This window comes from Ostrea edulis, chromosome 9 (genome assembly GCF_947568905.1).
Source record: "Ostrea edulis chromosome 9, xbOstEdul1.1, whole genome shotgun sequence".
Classification (NCBI taxonomy): Eukaryota; Metazoa; Mollusca; class Bivalvia; order Ostreida; family Ostreidae; genus Ostrea; species Ostrea edulis.
Window position 1 is genome coordinate 67,551,925 of NC_079172.1, and position 24,981 is coordinate 67,576,905.

Genomic DNA, 24,981 nt, shown 5'->3' on the forward strand with positions numbered 1-24,981 from the left:
ATGACCCTACCCTAATTTTTACCTTTTCTTGATTATCTCCCCTTGGAAGGTGGCCTGGCCCTTTATTTTAACAATTTAGAATTCCCTTTACCTAAGGATGCTTTGTGTCAACTTTGGTTGAAATTGGCCCAGTGGTTTTTGAGAAGAAGTAAAAATGTTAAAAGTTTACAGACGGGCAGACGGACGGACAGACGGACGGACGCCAGAATACGGGTGATCAGAAAAGCTCACTTGAGCTTTTAGCTCAGGTGAGCTAAAAAGGAACAGACTTCAAGAAAATTTCGATTTTGAACATTTCTTTTATTATATCAAAAACACGAATAGGAAGTTGTACGTAAATCTGCGAATTCAAGACCTATGTCTAATTAAAGTATTTGTCTGTAGAGTTTTCATATGAATTGTCATATTAGCATAACTGCACCATTTCTTAAAGTTATGCATCGGATAATTTGACCCCGTCTTTCAGTACGTTCATTACTTTGATTTTTTTTGGTCATTGAAATAGTAAATCACAATTTTGCAACAAAAGTTTTTGACGTTAAAATGAGAGCTAGTATTGCTTTAAGAAGGAAATAGAAAATTTCCAGAATTCAAGTGCCCATAAAACCACGCCCTTCACCCTGGGGGTATCTTCATGAACAATCATTTACATTATCATAGCGATGTTTCGGTATCCGTTTGGTCAAAATGCAGTTCAAAAGATTTTTTAGCAATCACTACTTATCTCCCTTTCATTAGAAGCTGCTTCCTTCGTTTTGTTGCATGCTAGAGCCATTAGTCACACAGTGTTATGGAACAAAGTTTAAAACAATAGGTCAAAACATTTCAAAGATATGACCCATATTACTAAACGCGTATCCATACGACACACGTCATCCTACGACCATATGATAAGCTCAACGAACCTTCGAATCAGGTGAGCTAAAATACTTCACAGTTTGGATTACAGAGCAATTCTGTTCAAACGCACATAGTATTAAAGTAATGGTACACGTAAAGTATCGTTAGACATGTGAAAATGTTACTCATCAGTCCGGACTTTGGTGTCACACATTGAGAAGCTTATCACAAAGTTTGAATTCTTTGTTAATTTGTAGGTCGTGCGAAGCTGTATCGGAGATTCCCCAGTGTGCCGTTTGCAAACCGTAACGCACTAATTCTATTCATCTTAGTCTTCAGGGCTGTCTGGCATTTCCGTAAGACGTTAGTTTGATTTTCGGCACATGGAAGTTGTTCCCCAGAGACATGACTTGATTCCACGTCGTTGTTGAGGTCAGGAGGGGGCATTTCCTCCACGTTTAACAAGCCGGATAAATTATAGGATTTGCCATTTGATTTTCGTTTGTTGATCCTGTCTTTTGTTAGTAACATTTTCAACGACGGACCTTTCTTGAATATGTTGTTTTGCGTAAAGAAACTGGTTCTCGTCTTCATAGTTACATTTTCTGCTTCATCATGCATTTCATTTTGGTGTCGTAAATTCACTATACCTTCGTGTTCAGTTTGGCTTCCTCCTTGATCGTCGGTCCTGCAGACAGGCGAATCTTTCAGTAGTTTTCTTGGTGGCGGATGTGGTTTTCTTCCTTTTGGGGGTTTGGCATTGTTCCCAGATACAAATGTTGGAGGTGGCGGGGGGAGAGGAAGTTCCTCAACTTCCGCTTCGCTCGACCTACCTGTAGTTTTGCAACTATTGTACGGTACATAACCTGATGATTCATCTGACGACGACCCTGGGAAAAGGAAACTTGTACGTGCATTAGGTATTGGATATCTTATTGGAGGAGGCGGTAGTCCATGCCTGTTGGTGGTTGTCGATGTAACATCAGGACAAATCCCATTGACTCTTGGCCATCCTGTGTCCTTGGTGTGTGAATCAAACGTCATTTCTGAATGTCCCCTGCCCTTCACTTTTAAACTAAGTATATCATACGGATCACGTCCCTGGGTCTCATCCTTCATTAATGGGGCCGTTGGAATGCTCACCTCTTTTGCACAGTGTTTCGTTCTGGGTAAAAGTCTCGCGGTATCAGATATTTGAGCATAGGGATTCTCAGCATTATCGTCGTATAATTCAATTGTCGCCCCTGGCATTTCCTGTTGACATGGAGATGGCTGTGGGGGATGATTCGATGTGTGCTCTGATCGATCTTCTCTACGGGAAGATTGTCTCTGAGAGGCATCTGCAAAAGAAAGACATTCAAAATATTTGGTACTAGTATTCCAAAGTTTTAAGTTTAATAACACAGCGTGTACATACATGTACACATATAGATCTCAAAACGCATGGCAATGTGTATCTTCCTTTAGAATAAGATATGTACAATAATCTCAAATATACGAAATATAGTACACCCATTTTCCTAAAATACAAAAATCGTTTAAAACGAAAGCAAATATGTTGACTTACTGTTGATGTGTTTCGGTTCGTAGATCTTCCTGTAAAAAATGTTCATATATGTCATATATTCCAAAGATGTATATTAATATGGCTGCTTAGTCATGATTGTATCATGTACAAAACCTTAAGATATTCACGAGGTACTGTTAATTATCATTAACAGAAATATAAAATATTATATTCAAACACATTTATTTCTCAAATGATTTTGCATTAAAATCATATGCAACGTTTCTCGATGAAAGGTGAAGATAACGAACAGCGATCAATCTCATAACCCCTATAAGCAATACAAAATAGAGAGTTGGGCAAACTCCTCTGGATATACCAGAGGTGGGATCTGGTGCCTAGGAGGAGTAAGCATCCCCTGTCGACCGGTCACACCCGCCGTGAGCCCTGTATCTTCATCAGGTAAACGGAGTTATCCGTAGTCAAAATCAGTGTGCCAAGAACGGCCGAACAATCAGTATGAAACAAGTCACACAGCATTTGACCAAATGATAGGTTGTATTGGCAAAGTAGATTCTTATAAAACCTTAGAATTAGCGAAATGCTGACTTTAAACGAGACTGTTAAAACCCTTGCACCATTAACTTGTTTGTCAGTAGCCTACCAAGTAGATATTTTTTTTCGTAACGTTTCGGGTACAATTCACTTGCAACCTATCTTGTTTCTACAAATTGCTTGGGGTTATATAACCAGGGCTGATTTCGTATTAGCATATTTGGATAGTTCCTGGCTGTGGCAAGTAAAAGTTTAAAGTCAGCTCTTGTGTATTACAGAAAGTTGTATTTAGTGCCATTACTAAGCTATTGTAGAAAGGAAACGGAGGAAAATATTTGGGTTAATCAGGGATTGGTCTTAGGACCCTTGTAAAAACTAATTAGGTAATCTAACCACTGAGATGAAAATATAATTTAAAAAACAAATATCAGAAATGTTGCATATGACCTTACTCCAGCAGCAATGCCTGTTCTGTAAAATATTAGAAACTGAAGAAACCATTTGTTCCTATGTTTTGACAATGATTCATAAATATGCATATAATTTCAATCAATGGAATTGCATTTAAATCTCTTTTCCATTTACGATTACATCAATATACATCCATTCCTAATGCATAGTTTTTATAGTTAAATCACTTCCGTAACGACGCTGCAATAAGATTTCTTTCGTTAAGTGCATTGGTCACTTGCCTCCGTGTTGTAGAAGAGTAACAACTTGGACGTACGAACCTTCGCTTACAAAGACAGATGACTCCCACTATACTGGCTGTAATTACAACAAACGTAACGGGAGGAACGACAACCACCGCGACAGTGACTGATATCTGCAAGGAGTTGCCGGGACTAGAGTTGTTTGCTACAAAGATAAGAAATACCAATTCCAATTATGCCTACCAAAGTGATTTCCACACATGGATATTTTCCAGTTTCACTTTTATGGACGAAACAGCTGTCTCTGATATGAAAATCCCTAGTCCTTCATTTATCATAAGATATGGCGGTGTGCAGAGTTGAGAAGACGATGTTTTTGATGCTGTTGAGTTATAGGAAACAGTCTTGTTATTTCGAATTTGCTAAAAATCCTTTGGAATTTTTGAGAATCCTAATTTGACTTCTCGCGTGTTTTGTGGCACAATACGCCTGAGGTTTCTCCTTTAGAGCAGAAAATATTTTCTTTTAAATGTAGAGTTTGGTAGAACATTTTCCGAATTGTACAATATAGCTTCGTTTCTAAGGATTGATTTTTATACGCCCGTCGTTAGACGGTACGTATTATGTTATGCGCTGTCCGTCCGTCTGTCTGTCCGTCTGGGGTCATGTTTACCGTACTTTTTTCCGTAACGGATGCATGTAACACTTTGGAATTTGATCATAATTTCTCCCTCAAAAAGCGTAAGTGTGAGTTTACATTTCAGCTGGATTGGTGCACCTTGGCTTTTTAAGGGCTATAAGCAGTTTTCCGGACTTTATTATTTTGTTACGGATAGAGATATTGCCCTGACATTTAATCAGAAACTTTCTCTCAGATTAATACAAGTTCAGTTTGCATTTCAGCTGGATTGGCTTGTCCGTCCGTGACCTACATTAGGGCTAAAAAGTAGGTCAAACATTTTTCTGGACTTTTTTTGGTTGGATACAGATATTGCCGGGAAATTTAGTCACAGGCTTCCTCTTGAAGAAATACAAGTCTAGTTTGCATTTCAGCTGGATCGGTCTGTCTTTGACCTACTTTTGGGCTAAAAATAAGTCAAAAATTTTTCCAGACCTTTTTTCCATTACGGATACTGATATTGCCTTGAAATGTAGTCAAAAGCTCCCTCTTGGAGGAATACAAGTTCAGTTTGCATTTCTGCGGGATTGGTGCCCCATGATCTACTTTAGGAAAAAAGTAGGCAAGACAATTTTGTAGATTTTTTCCGTTCTTGATACAGATATTGCATTGGCATTTTGTTACAATGTCCCTCTCAAAGATTTACACAATAAGTTCTCATTTCAAGCTAATTGGTGCACCATGACCTACTTTAGGGCTAAAGGTAGGTCAATTAGTTTCCTGGACTTTTTCTTATCATAGATACAGATACTGCACAACATTTTGTCACAACCCCCCCCCCTCCCTCTCAGAGAAATACATAATCAGTTCACATGTCAGGTGCGTTGGTGCACCATGACCTACTTTAAGACTTTTCTATTCAGAATGTATGTGGTATCAGTTCAGTGTGCATCTCAAATCAGCGTTCAACATACAACCATGGTGATAAAGTCCGTAACAAATGGTAACATACAAATTACTGTATGTGGAGAAACTACCAAATGAAAAGGTGACGATAACAAACAGTGATCAATCTCATAAATCCTATAAGGAAAAGATGACGATAATCAACAGTGATCAATCTCATAACTCCTACACTCTAAAAATGGTGTTTAGATCCTAAACACAAAGTTAAACACATTTCTTGTGTACAGTTTTGAACGCGATCTAAATCTAAACATGTTTAACACCTTTTGTGTTTAGGTTTTAAACATGTTTAACACTTTTTACGTTTAGGTTTTGAACATGTTCAACCCAATGTGTTTAGGTTTTGAACATGTTTAAATCTCTTTGTGTTTAGGTTTTGAACATGTTTAATTCTTTTTATGTTTAGGTTTTGAACATGTTTAATTCTTTTTATGTTTAGGTATAGAACATGTTTAACCCTTATTATGTTTAGGTTTTGAACACGTTTAGTTCTCCTTGTATTTAGGTTTTGACTTTGTCTCAATTACAAAATGATTTGCTAACCTTCTATTTAAAACTCAATCCGCAGCATTAAAGAGTCTTAAATAGTAGCTTTCTCTTCTATCATAGGAGAATAACATTGCAAAATCTAGCAAGAATATCCCTTTTATTAGACATATTTCCTTAAGATTTCCTCAATAGATAAGCCAGAGGGAAATTCAACCATAAGACCAACAGAATATTTTTTTCATCATTTATATGCAACTCATTCTATTGGACAAAAATACCAATGTTAAACTTATCTCTTCAATTTTCATGGGAATATATATTAAAAGAAAAAACCATGTGTGGGTCTAACAACAAGTAATTTCATTCTATAAAAAACTTTTTGAAGAGGCATCAAATAAACAGAACAATAGCGCAAATACAAAATGCATGTACTACCCGTATATTTTTCAATGATGTTTAAATTCTTATATGAAAGAATATTTATGACATACTTCTGTTTTGCCCCTATATATACAAACAACTTTATATTTGATCAAAATAATGATGTTCTTTACACATAAGAAATGCATCTAAATTATGACTTCATTTGACACACAATTAAAATGAAATTTCAAACTTAAGCACTGTACATTAATGTTGGTTTACTACAAACTAGAATAAAACTGGTCTACTGCAATCAAAAAACAGTGAATCATTTAAATTATTTGAAGAATATCAAATCTCTTTTTAACAACAATAACAGATTTTTCTATGTATCGACTAAGTGTTCAATAAAACTTAATTCCTTTGATCCTTCATTATTCATAAAAAAGTTATCAAATTTAACCACAAAGGTGCAAATAATGTCATAATGCAATGTACTGTACACCCGCCAAAAAGGCACTACCAAACAACAAACATTATATATGTTTATATAAATCTTAATTATCTTAATTTTGATTTAGTTTCTTCAGAATTTTTTGAAGGATTTTTCAATGGTCAAAATATCATGAAAAACATCAACAGACATTAACAGATTATAGATATGAACTATATACAGGCATGCAGTGTTCAAGGTAAACATTGAATAAAAAATAAGTAAATTAAAAATACACAAATTATCATTTGTCTCAATGGATACTTTATATCTTGTACTGAAGTTAAATGACGATCTATTTACCTTAAGAGGAAAACATCTTATCCACAACCAAGTCAATTACATTCCCAAAATGCAAAAAAAAAAAAAAAAAAAACAACAAAAAAAACAACTGCAACTAGTCATATGTTTTTGCTAAAGCATTAATTTTGCAATACAAATGTATTTTGAGTTTCAGACATTTTCCCCCAAACAACCAGACACTGCCACAAAAAACTATTCTGTTATCACACATGCTTACTTATGAAAAAGTAAAGTATGATATCAAATTCAAACGGAAAAAAACCTATAAACAAGAGGCCCATGGGCCACATCGCTCACCTGAGTAACTTTGGTCCATATCAGAAGACTTTCTATATATATTTGCATGTAAAACCGTAGTCCCTATTATGGCCCCAAACCTACCCCTGGAGGCCATGGTTTTTGCAAACTTGAATCTACACTATGTCAGAAAGCTTTCATGTAAATGTGAACTTCTTTGGCCCAATGGTTCTTGAGAAGAAGATTTTTAAAGATTTTCCCTATATATTTGTATGTAAAACTTTGATCCCCTATTGTGGCCCCATCCTACCCCAGAGGGGCATGATTTTAACAAACCTGAATCAGAAAGCTTTCATATAAATCTCAGCTTTTCTGGCTTAGTGGTTCTGGGAAGAAGATTTTTAAAGATTTTTCCTATATATTTGTATGTAAAACTTTGACCCCCTATTGTGGCCCCATCCGACCCCCGGGGGCCATGATCTTAACAATTTCTAATCTGCTCTATATCAGGAAGCTTTCATATAAACCTCAGCTTTTCTGGCTCAGTAGTTCTTGAGAAGAAGATTTTAAAAGATTTTTCCTATAAATTTGTATGTAAAACTTTGATGCCCCCCTTAAGGCCCCATCCAATCCCCGGGATCCATGATTTTAACAAACTTGAATCTGCACTATACATAAAAAAAAAAAAAAACCGAAAAAAAAAACAACAACAAAAGAAAACAAACTTTGACCCCCTATTGTGGCCCCATCCGATCCCCGGGGGCCTTGATTTTAACAATTTAGAATATGTACTATATCAGGAAGCTTTCGTATAAATCTCAGCTTTTCTGGTTCAGTGGTTCTTGGGAAGAAGATTTTTCCTCTATATTTGTATGTAAAACTTTGACCCCTTATTGTGGCCCCATCCGACCCCCGGGGGCCATAATTTTAACAATTTAGAATCTGTACTATATCAGGAAGCTTTCATATAAATCTCAGCTTTTCTGGCTTAGTGGTTCTTGGGAAGAAGATTTTTCCTATATATTTGTATGTAAAACTTTGATCCCCTATTGTGGCCCCATCCGACGCCCGGGGGCCATGATTTTAACAATTTAGAATTTGCACTATATCAGAAAGCTTTCATATAAATCTTAGCTTTTCTGGCTCAGTGGTTCTTGAGAAGAAGATTTTTAAAGATTTTTCCTATATATTTGTATGTAAAACTTTGATCCCCTATTGTGGCCCCATCCGACACCCGGGGGCCATGATTTTAACAATTTAGAATTTGCACTATATCAGAAAGCTTTCATATAAATCTTAGCTTTTCTGGCTCAGTGGTTCTTGAGAAGAAGATTTTTAAAGAGTTTTCCTATATATTTGTATGTAAAACTTTGATCCCCTATTGTGGCCCCATCCGACGCCCGGGGGCCATGATTTTAACAATTTAGAATCTGCATTATATAAGGAAGCTTTCATATAAATCTTAGCTTTTCTGGCTCAGTGGTTCTTCAGAAGAAGATTTTTAAAGATTTTCCCTATTTGTATGTAAAACTTTGATCCCCTATTGTGGCCCCATCCGACCCCCGGGGGCCATGATTTTAACAATTTAAAATCTGCATTATATAAGGAAGCTTTCATATAAATCTCAGCTTTTCTGGCTCAGTGGTTCTTGAAAAGAAGATTTTTAAATATTTTCCCTATATATTTGTATGTAAAACTTTGATCCCCTATTGTGGCCCCATCCGACGCCCGGGGGCCATGATATTAACAATTTAGAATTTGCACTACCTAATAAAGTTTATCTATAAATTTCATCTTTTCTGGCCCAGTGGTTCTTGAGAAGAAGATTTTTTAATGACCCTACCCTATTTTTACCTTTTCTTGATTATCTCCCCTTGGATGGTGGCCTGGCCCTTTATTTTAACAATTTAGAATTCCCTTTACCTAAGAATGTTTTTTGCCAACTTTGGTTGAAATTGGCTCAGTGGTTGTTGAGAAGAAGTTGAAAATGTGAAAAGTGTACAGACGGACGGACGGACGCCGGAATACGGGTGATCAGAAAAGCTCACTTGAGCTTTCAGCTCAGGTGAGCTAAAAATTGGATGTTACTTTTGTATGCTATTTTCACTGATCCAAATGCATTTCAATTTATTGTTTGATACAATTGTTTCTCTACAAAAGCAGATAAGAAATGCACAAAGAATTTCATTATTCAAACAGTGTACATACTGTACATGTGTGTTTGCAAGACACATTTGCAAACAGTTATGAAAAAAGATAAAATAAAATTCTCACTACATAAAACTAAATAATATGAATTTCTCAAACATGATACAACATACAGAACATGTAAATTCAACATCATACAAAAAAAAAAAATTACAAAGGTCATATGGCTGTCTGACATGCATGATTTGTATACAAAAAATATGGACAACATAAAGGGGTATGGTGTAACATAAACATTTCTATCTTTTTCAACTGAAATTTTCAGAAAGAAAATTGGACAATGATTCACATAATTTCACAATCATTTTTATGAATTTTTTGTTTAAAATTATTGTCAAAATAAGAAATATCCATACATTTACTAAAACTGAGTACCGGTAAACCATAAGCCCCTGGTTTTCTCTTAAATTCTTAATGCTATATAAAAAAAAAATACACTAGCCTCTGTTATCCTAATGATACTACTCTAATCATTACAACAAACTTACAAATCATATGGGATTCAAATGTGGGAGATAAACAAAAATGACATATAAAACAGCTAGGAAAAAGTGGCAAAAATTGAACAATGTCTTGTAATTTAAATCAAAGTATAAAGGTAAGGCCACTCCAAATTAATTTCTTGTTTGTTAAATCAAAGAATTCAACCATATATATGTTGGATTATTAGTTTAACAATGAGAGTAATTTCCATAAAAAGTAATAATTGTAATATAAAATACATATTTGAAACTTATGAAATGAAAATGAATCAATATTATTCATCTGAATGCCAAATTCATTTCGAAAACACAACTGCTTCCAAAAAACCAGGAGACACCAGACCTGACGCGGGAGAAAAAAAAATTCTTGGCAAATTCAAACAAGCGGGAAATCTGATTACCTAGGAATTGATCTAGAGTGGCCAATACAGATCTTCATTACTGTGTAAATTAATTAAACATTTGCTGAATCTCTTTTGTCTACATATTCTTTTTCAAACTTGCTAAATCTAGAGCACTATCCTGAAATAGGGCAACTTGCAGGAAGCCCAACAGTTGGTAACACTTTGGATAGTTCATATCAAAAACATAGTAAATCATTAACAGAAACTGTAATAACTCTTTAATGTCTTTCCCAACTCTAAACTCAAGTTTGTCACCAACAAGATAGCAACTGTTGACTGTGCCATCCTCATTCTGCAGGATCACTGCCCTTGGAGGACTTGAGGCTTTTGTGGTCAGCACTGGGTTTTTGACCTAAAATACAAAAAATCAAAATGAAGAAATGTCTGAAACATAGATTTGACTATGTGAAAAGGAAAAAGGAAATTGATACAAACCAGGTTACCAATATTTCTTTGTACATTTTATTTTCACTTTTTAATTAAGGTAATATGAACATTTCATCTCACAGTAATATTTCGTCAAAGAATTAATATGATAAAGATAAGTTTTCTCTGGTATTATTAAATGCTATTCATAGTGTTAAACAGGAACCAAATACAAATTAATCATTTAAAGAAAACTTGTTACCAAGCATGTCATGCTTATGTGATAATGGAAATAAACAAAACTTTTACTTTTCCGACCAAAATTTCCTCTGGTAACGGACAAGTGTGAATGTTGAGCACTGCTAGAACCCCCCCCCCCCCCCCCCCCCCCCCCAACCCAATTTGGCAAAATAAATAACAGGAATCAAGTTGAATAAATCAAGTGACACAAATCAAATATTCCTTCACATCTTTAATATTGCCTCTTTTTGTGTGTGTGTGTGTGTGTTGGATATATATATATATATATATTAATTACAATGGAGGTTGGAAATGTGTTTGCGTGGAAAGACCCCCATGGACGTCATTTTCTGCTTATAGCGGGATGTGCTGATACAAACCTCCAACTGCTGTTGCAATGGCAAATTGATTTGCATTTTGCAGAACTTCTACAAGCTGCTGGGTTGTAGAATCATTAACTGTATTACAAACTGTGTCTATGGGATCCATGATGTTTCAAATCGAACAATGCGGGTTTGCGCGGTTCTTCTCAAATTACATTGCAAGTCCGATAACTCTATTTCTATATTCTAATTGCCGAAACAACACGGTTGACATTTCCGCGATACATGTTAAAGACAAAACCATTAAAAATCACTTATGCACATATAAGAAGTAAACTATACATGGTTAAATATCATCCCGCAAGTACAATTTCAACATTTTTTTGTCTTTGATATGCTAGTTTTCACATAACAGGCACTGTCACATGTTGAATTAAAAAAAAAGGGGGGGCATCAATTGCAACTGATGTTCTATTTCACAAGATTTAAATGAATTTTGTTCCAATGCAAAGTAAGAGTGATGCATTGGTTTAAATTAACACTAAAGCCACGTCTAATACCAGAGACAATGAATTACACTATTTTTTTTTTTAAATTCTATATGTATGTGTCCAGATCTGTTCAAGTTGAAATGGAATTCCAGATCAAAATTTTCTGGATACTCCTAAACTCTGCTCATTTCCAACAGGAAAGGATTGAAGCCCATAGACGGCTCTTCTAATGGTTCCATCAATTTTGGATATCGACCTCGACAGTGTATACTTACAATACTGCGTATGATGTACACTATGGTCACTATCGGGGCCTGGTACACTATAGCAGTTTGAAGTATGGCAATTCTGACATGCAATTTTTTCTGCAATTCGAATTTCATTTACAGAAGACAGGAATATTCTACATGAAGACTGTAAAACTGATGTCAACAATGTTACTAAGCTTATCATGTTCAAAACCTAAACGCATAGACGTTTAGGATTGTGTTTAGACGTTTAGGATTGTGTTTAGCAAGTGTTTAGCATGTTATTTTGTGTTTAGATACTGTATTTTTGCATAGCTAAACATGTTCTCAGTCTGAACATGTTTAGGGTAGAACATGTTTATTACACTTCGCGTTTAGGATATAAGCACAATCCTAAACACGTTTAAAAAGTGTTCCAAACCTAAACATTGTTTTTAGAGTGTATAAAGGTAAAGATAACGAACAGTGATCAATCTCATAACTCCTAAAAAGGTAAAGATAACGAACAGTGATCAATCTCATAACTCCTATAAAGGTGACGATAATCAACAGTGATCAATCTCATAACTCCTATAAAGGTAAAGATAACGAACAGTGATCAATCTCATAACTCCTATAGAGGTGACGATAACGAACAATGATCAATCTCATAACTCCTATAAAGGTAAAGATAACGAACATTGATCAATCTCATACCTCCTATAAAGGTAAAGATAACGAACAGTGATCAATCTCATAACTCCTATAAAGGTAAAGATAACGAACAGTGATCAATCTCATAACTCTTATAAAGGTAAATATAACAAACAGTGATCAATCTCATAACTCCCATAAAGGTAAAGATAACGAAAAGTGATCAATCTCATAAATCCTATAAAGGTGACGATAACAAACAGTAATCAATCTCATAACTCCTATAAAGGTAAAGATAACGAACAGTGATCAATCTCATAACTCCTATAAAGGTGACAATAACAAACAGTGATCAATCTCATAACTCCTATAAAGGTGACGATAATGAACAGTGATCAATCTCATAACTCCTATAAAAGTGACGATAACAAACAGTGATCAATCTCATAACTCCTATAAAGGTGAAGATAATGAACAGTGATCAATCTCATAACTCCTATAAGGAAAAGGTGACGATAACAAACAGTGATCAATCTCATAACTCCGATAATGGTGAAGATAACAAACAGGGATCAATCTCATAACTCCTATAAGCAATACAAAGTAGAGAGTTGGGTAAACACGGACCCCTGGACATACCAGACGTGGGATCAGGTGCCCACGAGGAGTAATCATCCCCTGTCGACCGACCACACCCGCCATGAGCCCTATGTCTTGATCAGGTAAACGGAACAATCCGTAGTTAAAATCAGTGTGCCAAAAACGGCATAACAATCGGTATGAAACATTCCAAACAGCATTTGACCCAACGATAGGTTACATGTGCAAACTAGAACAAGCTCTTACGTATCGAATCATTTGAGCGATATAAACACCATATGCAGGTGATAATGGAATATTGCTACATAAATATGGGAAGTTGACGATGGAGAAGCTGAAATCATCCCGTTTATGATAACGTTGAGTTATTAGTTTGCCGTTGATATCCATTTTCAATAAAATATCTAGATACGAAGCAGATGTGGAGGACTCTGTGGTGTCTTCATGGGGATATATCGAATCGATATATGTTTCGTGTCATGTGCACTAAAGCCCTGCACCAATCAAATGAACGTTTAACAATAAACATGTGTACACTGGTGTGCTAAAGCCCAGCACCAATCAAATGAACGTTTAACAATAAATATGTGTACAGTGGTGTGCTAAAGCCCTGCACCAATCAAATGAACGTTTAACAATAAACATGTGTACAGTGGTGTGCTAAAGCCCTGCACCAATCAAATGAACGTCTTCAAATAAACTATTATCATCATTATGTAATACTTTGTTGTTGATGTTTACAGGGAAATAAAAGATAAAAGTCTTGATATTCAAAATTACACACAATTATGTCAGAAAGGAATTCTCAAACAAGGTAATATTGTAGATTCCTTATTTTACGAGTACTTATCGCGAAATGACTCATGGACGTCAAATCGCGAGAAAATAAATTCGCGAGAGGTCTGTTGATCAAGTGTTTTGCATGTATTTTAGCAATATAAAAATAAAAGCGAGAAATATTTTTTCGCGAGTGATGTTTCTCGCGAAATTGTGCAATGATAACTTCCTCGCATATATTTAAGAATCTACAGTACTACAATAAACTACACATTATCATTATTATGTAAAACTTTATTGCTGATGTCCTTAAAATTATCTAATATATATTTCTTGTTTTAAAAAAGTCTAAATATTAAAAATTACACACAATATAGTTATATGTGAAAAGGAATTCTCACACAAGGTAGTTACTAGTAAATAAAATCTGTACATTAAAACATGAAAACAGCCATTTTAAAATACCCTATTTCTTGATCTTTATCTAGGAATTCATACCTGTCACATCGGTACATCCATTGACATGATCACAGAGGGATATGTTACAAGTTTCACATTCTGAGATACACTTTTTTCCATAAAAACCTGGTGGACATATTTGAGAACAATTGTAATCAAAATATCCCGATGGACACTCTGAAAGAAAACACAATACCATTTTTAGGTCACGATTTTGAAATCAAATATTTTAGTGCAGATAGATTTGTTATTGCTTATGGTATGGAGCTCTTTAAAATAAGCAAATCAAACATGAAAATAATATAGTGGGGACTACTCATCACGACCGTTTTATAAAAAATAAATGCTTCGAATAACCATTATTATGCATACATGTGTATTTCTTCTCATTTCAACACATGTACGTAATTCATATCAATGAAGCTTGAGGTGTTTTCAAATGAAAGGTGCAAATAACGAAGAGTGATATCTGATTTTAAATACCTCTGCATTTGTTACCATCCCTGTAATAGTTAAGACAGCATCCGTTGTCGTTATCCCTTAAAAACAAAATCCGAAAAATTTACAATTCAAAATCAAAATAACTTACTCAGGTTGTAAGAGTAATCTATTGGGAATCGAGCTATCCGGAGGAGGGTTCAGTTTAGAAATATTTCAGTTTAATCTGATTGTATGAAAATGCGAACATTTAACTCGTTCTTTTAAAGTCAGCACTTCGCAAATTCTATGGTTGTTATGAATATTTATTCACAAATACAACCTGTCATTGGGAAAAATGCTGTCTGACGCTTTTCATATCAATTGTTAGGCCGTTCTATACAAACTGATTTTGCCTACGGACTGCTCTGTTTGCCTGATCAGGATATGGGTCTCGGGGCAGGTTATGCTCAGTCGACAAAGCTTACATAATCTTCATAGACACCTGATCCCACCTCTGGTGTGTCCAAGGATCCGTGTTTGCCTTACTATTAATTTGTATTGTTTGCGGGAATTATCAGATTGATATATTCACTTTTCCATTGTTTTTCACTTATTGCACGAACTGAAATTTTAACTCTCAAAATCAATGGAATTAATGACAACATTCAAAATAATTCTTATGAAAGAAAAAATTGATATATCTTGAAGGCAATCTTATTTGCAAATGCAACCTGCCATTAGGTTGAGTAAAACGGTGAAGAAAACGAACAGTAATCAATCTCATAACTCCTATTAGGAATACAAAATAAAGAGTTGGCAAACACGAACCCTTGATCAACTAGAGGTGCCTAGTAGGGGTAAGCATTCCCAGTCGATCGATCACAACCGCCTTGAGTCCTATACCTTGATCAGGTAATAGGAATAATCCGTAGTCAAAATTAGTGTGTCAGGAAAGGCGAAACAGTTGGTATGAAACACCTCAGACAACATTTGACCCAATGGCAGGTTGTATGGATGTTGTCAAACGTTTTTCTGACAGGTTGAACTTGAAAATGTAAGGAAGGAAAAATTACAAGGTCACATCGTTGGATTGTGGGCTAAATGGGTAGAAGAAGGGGAAAAACCTAGTAAATATCTCTCTTTATATACTGATTTTGACTGCGGATTACTCCGTGTACCTGATCAATATAGAGGGTTCCTGGTGGATGTGACCGGTCAACGGGGGATGTTTACTACTCCTAACTACCCGGTCCTACGTCTGGTGTTTCCATGGGGTCTTCCGTTGCCAAACATCCCCATTTGTCCTATTCTCAACTTTGTGGATTCTTAGTTTACTATATTAAGTTAGTGTGTGTCATCTTCCCCTTGTTCGTCAAAAATTAATAAGTCAAGAAGGACATGGCTAATTTTATTACCTCCTGTAAAACTTCCAAACCTTTTTTCCGATGACAGTTTTTCTGTTAATCTGTAAACCCCATTATGGCCTTTTTCTGGCCCAGAGACTTGTGTTTTGGACGAATCTGAATCTACGTTACTTATGGAAAATTGCAAATTCAAAACTTGTCCTCTTGTAATTGTTGAAAAGAAAATTTGTAAAGAATGTCCCGGTTGGTGATATGGAGGGGCTACGGGAGTTTCAACTGTACTTTGGTTGAACAATTTAAACAGAAATGGTCATTTTTGAGTCGTCTTCTTGAACATCTTATTTTATGAGTGGAAAAAGTAGATGGGTGGGTTGTAACCCTTCCCTTTGAAAATTTTCTGGATTCTCCACTGTGTGCCTTGATAAATTCTTATACAAAGCCTTCAACCCATATTGTAACCACTTCCTCACTTAATAAAAGGAATTTTTACTACATTGGTTTGCTTGGCAATGCATGCTAATTTGACCAATTACATCTTTTGTGGTGTTTGAAGAAAATAAATCAAATAATTTCTTACATAGTTCTTGTGAAAATCTTTAAACCCCTTTGATATAATAAACGTAGTCCCAGGATTAATGTTTGATATACACAAAATGGGAATGCTTGCATGAAGAGTTGATGAAGTTGTCCCCCTGAGGTTCTTGAGCAATTTTAAGGTATTTTCTAAGCATATATTTCATATTAGGTTTTATACTCCTGCTGTGAAGTCCTCGTGGTGGTAGGGGGTGACTCCTTGAACAAACCTGCATCTTCCTTAAAGTTTTCACGAACATTTCTGTGTTTCTTTATGGTGATCCTATTGTCACAGACTTCTTTAATATATTTCTGTTGTGTGTTAAAAGTTCTAATAAAAGTTTCTTTTTACCAAAGAATGCTTTGTGCCAAGTTTGGTTGGTATTGACCCAGTGGTTCTTGTTTGTTTCAGTCATTTTACGATGTCAACAACTTTACATAACGTACCACAAATTTAGCCTTTAATATGGCGCCTAGGGCTGTAAGAGTTCGTTATTGTATCAAGCCTGCCGTGACACAGGACCTCGGTTTGCTAGATATAACCCGAAAGACCCGCGACGCTTACCTCTAAGTGCCAAGCGTTTGGCGAAAGAGCATCATAAGCGATATAATTACGTCTTAAGTTTGACGCTCGAAATATCATCAACCTCCCGGTCACTGAAAAGGATTATTATCAGCAAATGAGCCCCTACCTCCCGGTCACTGAAAAGGATTATTATCAGCTAATGGTCCCCTACGACCTGTTGGTGTTTCTTGAGAGGGTCCATTCTGTGTGAAGTTTACAGACAGACAAACAACGGATGAACTCCAATTACAAAAGCCTGGAGTTTCCAGTTGTCTAGAGTACATTCTATTTTATATGACCCGTAATAATAAGTAATTTTAGCTCATTTTAAGTGTCTTTAATTTGACTTGTTTTAATATAATCATTTTTTTCCTCAATATTTCAGTACTTACGGGCAACTTCCAGTTTTAGCAGTTGTTGTTCCTACTGGTACCGAAGCTAAAACCCAGATAAAACCATATAAACACATATCAATATAGACAGACATTGATGAGTATCAGTGAACAAATACCCATCACACACGGATAAGGAAATTATTCCTACTATTATAAATAACTTTATCAAGATTGGACATGAACTTTCACAGCTAAAACGCTATATTTAGGACTTCCTCATTGCGGAATGATTGATATCATATATAATATTCATATAATTTTGAAACCACTGGCACATGATTACATAAAACATTTTTACAGATGTCCTTTCTGTTCGACTTCCCATATTTATGTAGCAATATTCAATTATCACCTGCATATGGTGTTTATATATCCCAACTGATTCGATACGCGAGAGTTTGTTCTGCGTATGGTCAGTGTTTAAATCGGAACAGGCTAATGACAAACAAGTTGATGTTTCGGGGTTCCAAAGGTCTCGATTAAAGTCAGCATTTCGCAAATTCTATGGTCGGTCTAACGATTTGGTTTGCCAATACAACCTGTCATTGGTCTAAATGGTTTTTGGAGTGTTTAATACCGATTGTTAGGCCTTTCCTTACACACGTATTTTGAGTAACTTTTACTCCGTTTACCTCGTCAAGATATAGGGCTCCTTCTGGGCACATGGTCCCGCCTCTGGTGTAACCGGGATCCGTGTTTGTCCAACTCTTAATTTATTCCTTATCAGAGTCATGAAAGCTGATATTGCCTGTATATTTTTTTTTCTATTTCTTTTATATATATATTTTTTTTAATTTTTACAGTATGTTTATATACTGTGGAATCGTCATTGTTCGTGGGGGTTGAAAATCGTGGATTTCGTGGGTCACTCTTACCCACGAATACACGTGTCCTCGAACAATTTTTGTAAAACCAAGTAGAGTTATCTCTCCTAGTAACATCGTATCGATTACCCACGAAATTACGTCCCCATGAACCAGCAAAACTTTGCTTATCCACGAATATTGACCCCCCACGAATTGAAATGATTGCGCAATAGCTATAAAACATTGACAGTTCCTGTTAAATACGCATAAGATATGATAACGTTGTGATTATGTATAGAGAGAACGTTTATAATAGGCTTAAAGCCGGTCATCCTGTCCTATTTATCAGCCCCAGTGGCGCCCGATCAATTTGAGGTTGTGTTAGAAAATGCGCATGGGGAAATGAGAAATCATTTCTATTGTTTCGGTAGAATCATTCCTTATTAGTAACATATATATAGGTCCCGAATAAAAGATTTGAAAAATATATATAAATAGAATTTAGATTTCCGTGTGTTTCTTTGGAAATACTCTAGTAAGTAAGAATATTTGAAATTTGTGCGGCTGCATTATCTGGCCCATAATGAATATTAACTTCCTCATTGACGATATACTTAAGTCTGATAGAATACAATAATATAACTCTGTATTTCGTTGGAGTTTCTACAGTATGTCTTCTTTCATTGTTGTTACCATGGACTTGTTTTATTGTATGTCATGTTCTCAACAGTTAGGGCCTTTAGTCTGAAGCGAGCTCGTATGAGCATCGCTGTACAACTAAATACTGGTATTTTTAATTTTACTTCAAACCCACTTTCAACAGGAAGTTGTGTTAAACTATGAATATATCTGATAGCATTTTATATATATATATATATATATATATATATATATATAAAACATCTCTCCCACTCATAATGCAATGTGATAAATAATTTGAAGGAAGAGATATAAGCATGTGGTCTGATGTCATTCAGAATTTTTTTTATTAGGACCATACATGTAGTTGTGATGGATGTATTTACAACTATAAAAAAAAAATTGTCAATTTTTTAAAATCATGATATAAATGGAGTATCATCGATTACAAGATCAAATAAATGTTCAATGCTAATTACAACTGTTCAGGTGGATCATGAATGAAAACTTAATTGAAGACAAATGATATCATATAAAAAAGAGTTGAAATGATGCGATTCAATGAGAAAATGATGTTCTTAGAATTGAGGAAAATATACACTTATCCCGAATTATCTCTGAATCATCAGCAAAGATATCAATTTCATCTTTTTTCTCTATTAGATAAAAATTGTCAACTGGTTATTCTTAAAATATGTCAAGCTACTACGATTACTTAACAGGCGCCCATGATTTGTCTGGTTTTACATTAATGATATTTAGATGCAATAAAGTCATTATTGGTTGATCACTGTTCGCTATTTTCACTTTTTCATTGTTCTTTTTTTGTGTTCTATTTCATAAGATTTCTACATTATCTAATATGTTCAAGAGTGTTTTGTATGTAAATTGTGTAAAAATATCAGTTGTCTAGATGGTGTATATTTTTCATATCTGTAAATTATTTAGATTTAGTATAAGTACAAAAGAATCATTTCAGTAGCTTCACAAAAGTTGACATCGCTTCAATAAGAATATAAAATCAAATAAAATGTGCATGGTTACATATTTCTTGTCAGTTTTGCCATATCTTGTTCTGAAGATACAGTGCAGAATACATCAACAGCGCTCACACATGGACTTCTGTGTTCATTTTTTTTAAAAATTGAAATTATATTATAGATTACTTCTAATAACACCTGGTAATTACAGTTACCTCAACTGAAGGAATTCAAGACATTTAATTTCATAGTCATTTGTTGACATTTCCAAGCAGCATCCGAAACTTACCAACAGGGCAGCCTGTCACGTGATTACACAGCTTTCGTATACATGAACACTTTTGTAAACAGAGACTGCCATACAGCCCAGCCGGACACTTCGTCAAGCAGTCGCCATAATATCCCAGGTCACATTCTATCAGAATTCAAATTAATCTGAGTTAAGTCAGACACACAAAATGACGTAGTAAAGATATAAAAACAGACTGAAAAGTGTCCGATATATCACTGTGGGTTTTATTTTTCAAACAGTTTAGATTTATGTTTTAAACAATTTAGGTATTCGTGTAAATGTTGATGTACATACAATTTCTCTTTTCTGTGATTGTACTCACCTTTACATTCATTACCGACAAGATGATAATTACTACAGCACACGACTGGGGTTGAGTTCCTGTCAAATTGTATAAATAGCAAAAAGGAATAGGTAAAATCTCCACTAACGGAAATATCCAAATTTTGATTATTTCATACTTGTAAGCTTTTGATGAAAAAGTGAAGATAATGAACAGAGATCAATTTTATAACTCATGTGAGGAAAACAAAATCAAGAGTTGAGCAAACCCGGACCCCTGGGCACGCTAGGGGTGGCATTAGGTGTCCAGGAAGAGTAAGCATCCCCAGTCGACCGGCTACACCCGCCGTAAACCCCACATCCAGATCAAGCAAACGGAAACATCCGTAGCCAAGATCAATCAATCTGATGACGACTTTGAAAGGATAGCTAGTTTGCGTTTTTAATCCGTTTTTAGGACGTGAAGTATTTTCTTTCCAATTTTTCTTTCTAAACCTCCTTTATACTGGTCTGTATACTAGTATGTCCCTATTTCACACCAAGAAGTTTTCAGGTACAAGTATATCCCAGAAATCGTGTAAAATGTTGATTAGTATAACAGAAAGCTCTATATACATCATTTTTGTCTATTAAAGGTAAAATATGTATATGTTTTTCTTACTGTTTGCATAAAACACAAGAAGCAATACAAAAAGTCATTCCAGAAAACAAATTGTATCTGACTCAATTTGGTTGACATAACACACAACTTTATCCTAATGGAGGTAAAGATGTTTGTACTTACGAACATATTCCTGTTGACTGAAGATTTATAGTTTGGCCGAAATAAGTGAAGGTCCTTAAATATAATAAATACACAGCGAAGTTAGACATAGCCCGCCGACAAAGACTCCTGTCAACACGCACTATTGTTTTATGTAAATGTTTAGATTTGAAAGATAAACACACAAGGAAAGGAGAATCTATGAGTAATAATTCAAGTGTTTTCTATAATTTCTGAAAGCTATATCCTCTTTCCGTTTCCGTACAAATGGTTCAAGAGAAGGGTGCTTCAACGTCTGACTTTGGTTATGTTGCTTAGCATTTAGTAAAATATACGTACTTTATATTATTGTAATTTGTTATACTTTCATGTATATTGGATGAATTGGATTGGTTTAGAAACATTTGTTTATGTTAGAAAGCACTGTTACTCCACTGCGGGTATAAACCACACCCTCCGGGTAACAGTACATAGCAACGGTTGACAATGCATGACGACGGTAACAGTATAATAATTATTGACTGCGCATAATGTTTGCGCGTACGACTCATCGTTTAGAATATACTGGGGACAAAAACATTGAGTATAACAAACAAAATATTGCAGTTTTAGTAGGATAGCAGGTGAAATTCTCACCCCTTGAAAAAGCATTCACCTTCGCTTCGGTCAGTAATGGGTTTCCGGGGGGGGGGGGGGGGGGGAGGGACAATTTCACCTTTTACCCATAAAAAACATAATGTTTTTAAAATACGAGATACATTACTGCTGTCTGATGTGTTTCACGTCATTTGTTAGGCCGTTCTTCACACACTGATTTCAACTACGGATTACTCCGTTTACCTGATCAAGATGTAGGGCACATGGCGGGTGTGACCGGTCGACAGGGGATGCTTACTCCTCCTACACACCTGATCCCACCTCTAGTTTATCTAGGAGTCCGTGTTTCCCCAATTCTTAATTTTGTATTCCTTATCGAAGTTATGAGATTGATCACTGTTCATTATCTTAACCTTACCATGATTACATTATTGTAATACACGCCATACATTGTTGTAATACACACCATACATTATTGTAATACACTTCATACATTATTGTAATACACGCCATGCATTATTGTAATACACGCCATACATTATTGTAATACACGTCATACACTATTGTAATACAAGCAATACAGTATTATAATACACGCCATACACTATTGTGATACACTTCATACATTATTGTAATACACGCCATGCATTATTGTAATACACGTCATACAATATTGTAATACACGCCATACATTATTATAATACACGCCATATATTATTGTAATACAGGCTATACATTATTGTAATACACGCCATACATTATTGTAATACACGTCATACATTATTGTAATACACGCCATACATTATTGTAATACACGTCATATATTATTGTAATACACGTCATGCATTATTGTAATACACGCCATGCATTATTGTAATACACGTCATACATTATTGTAATACACGTCATACATTATTGTAATACACGTCATACATTATTGTAATACACGTCATACATTATTGTAATACACGTCATACATTATTGTAATACACGCTATACATTATTGTAATACAGGCTATACATTATTGTAATACACGCCATACATTATTGTAATACACGTCATACATTATTGTAATACACGCCATACATTATTGTAATACACGCCATACATTATTGTAATACACGTCATACACTATTGTAATACACGCTATACACTATTGTAATACACGCTATACACTATTGTAATACACGCCATGTATTATTGTAATACACGCCATACACTATTGTAATACACGCTATACATTATTGTAATACACGCCATACATTATTGTAATACACGCCATGTATTATTGTAATACACGCCATGTATTATTGTAATACACGCCATACATTATTGTAATACACGCCATGTATTATTGTAATACACGCCATGTATTATTTTAATACACGCCATGTATTATTGTAATACATGCCAAACATTATTGTAATACACGCCATACATTATTGTAATACACGCCATGTATTATTGTAATACACGTCATACATTATTGTAATACACGCCATACATTATTGTAATACACGCCATGTATTATTGTAATACACGTCATACATTATTGTAATACACGCCATACATTATTGTAATACACGTCATACATTATTGTAATACACGTCACACATTATTGTAATACACGTCATACATTATTGTAATACATGTCATACATTATTGTAAAACACGTCATACACTATTGTAATACACGTGATACATTATTGTAACACACGTAACATATTATTGTAATACACGCCATACATTATTATACATGTAATACACGCCATATATTATTGTAATACAGGCTATACATTATTGTAATACACGCCATACATTATTGTAATACACGTCATACACTATTGTAATACATGCCATACACTATTGTAATACACGCTATACATTATTGTAATACACGCCATACATTATTGTAATACACGCCATGTATTATTGTAATACACGCCATGTATTATTGTAATACACGCCATACATTATTGTAATTCACGCCATGCATTATTGTAATACACATCATATATTATTGTAATTCACGCCATGCATTATTGTAATACACACCATGTATTATTTTAATTCACGCCATGCATTATTGTAATACACGCCGTACATTATTGTAATACACGTCATACACTATTGTAATACACGCCGTACATTATTGTAATACACGTCATACACTATTGTAATACACGTCATACATTATTGTAATACACGCCATACATTATTGTAATACACGTCATACATTATTGTAATACACGTCATACATTATTGTAATACACGTCATACATTATTGCAATACACGTCATACATTATTGTAATACACGTCATACACTATTGTAATACACGTCATACATTATTGTAATACACGCCATACATTATTGTAATACACGTCATACAATATTGTAATACACGTCATACTCTATTGTAATACAGGTCATACATTATTGTAATACACGTCATACAATATTGTAATGCTCGTCATACATTATTGTAATACACGTCATACATTATTGTAGTACTTGTTATGAATTACTGTACTGCCTTTTATATAACGATGTGATTATACTTTTATATTACTTTAAAATTTATAAGAAATTGGAAATTAGATTAAATGTGAAACTGTTTTATGAATTGTCAATATGCTTATAAATGTTTTTCTTTCAACTACAAGGAGGAGGCCTGTCCTCCTGTAGTACTGCCATGGGGGTTGTGAATGGACTGTATTCTACGTGAGGCGTTACCCCCTAATGGCAGTATTCAGAAATATTTGTGTATATCTATTTTCCATTCTGTATACATGTATGTGTTTTGCCTATCGATATTATAATATACATGTATATGTCCATCAATACATAACTTTTTCTTTGAACAAAAACAAAACAAAAAACAAAAAAACAAACAAAAAAACAAAAACAAAAACAAAAAAAAAACAAAACCCACACACACAACAAAAAACTTGAAGACTGATAATCTATAATATGCATGACAGTTCGAATTTTCTTATGAATATATGTATCAAATGATATGTCAGAACAATCAATTTGCTATTATTGT

The 24,981-nt window shown here is 34.7% G+C and overlaps 1 protein-coding gene across 2 annotated transcripts; it reads right to left on the reverse strand.

The window, feature by feature from the left end:
* Nucleotides 1-279: 279 nt before the first annotated feature.
* Nucleotides 280-21,543, reverse strand: LOC125658002 (scavenger receptor class F member 2-like). Of its 2 annotated transcripts, XM_048889013.2 has the most exons (9): nucleotides 21,357-21,543; nucleotides 20,613-20,671; nucleotides 20,288-20,413; nucleotides 17,571-17,616; nucleotides 14,740-14,795; nucleotides 14,296-14,433; nucleotides 3,634-3,760; nucleotides 2,408-2,436; nucleotides 280-2,180 (listed from the first exon to the last, which is right to left on the reverse strand). In XM_048889013.2, exons 1-9 carry the CDS (start codon nucleotides 21,443-21,445, stop codon nucleotides 1,087-1,089), a joined length of 1,764 nt encoding a protein of 587 aa, XP_048744970.2. In that variant the 5' UTR covers nucleotides 21,446-21,543; the 3' UTR covers nucleotides 280-1,086. The 2 variants fall into 2 exon arrangements, with proteins under 2 accessions (XP_048744970.2, XP_048744971.2); XM_048889014.2 differs by lacking the exons at nucleotides 14,296-14,433; nucleotides 14,740-14,795; nucleotides 17,571-17,616 and having other exon boundaries at nucleotides 21,357-21,508.
* Between the last annotated feature and the right edge of the window lie 3,438 nt (nucleotides 21,544-24,981).

Excerpts from the sequence above, each read along its gene's own strand:
- LOC125658002 (XM_048889013.2), bottom strand. The coding sequence starts at position 21,445 with ATGTCTAACTTCGCTGTGTATTTATTATATTTAAGGACCTTCACTTAT. Across the intron at positions 2,437-3,633 it reads ATCTGTCTTTGTAAGCGAAG|GAAGATCTACGAACCGAAAC; the intron begins GTTCGTACGTCC and ends CATTTTTTACAG. Across the intron at positions 2,181-2,407 it reads CGAACCGAAACACATCAACA|ATGCCTCTCAGAGACAATCT; the intron begins GTAAGTCAACAT and ends TTTCTTTTGCAG.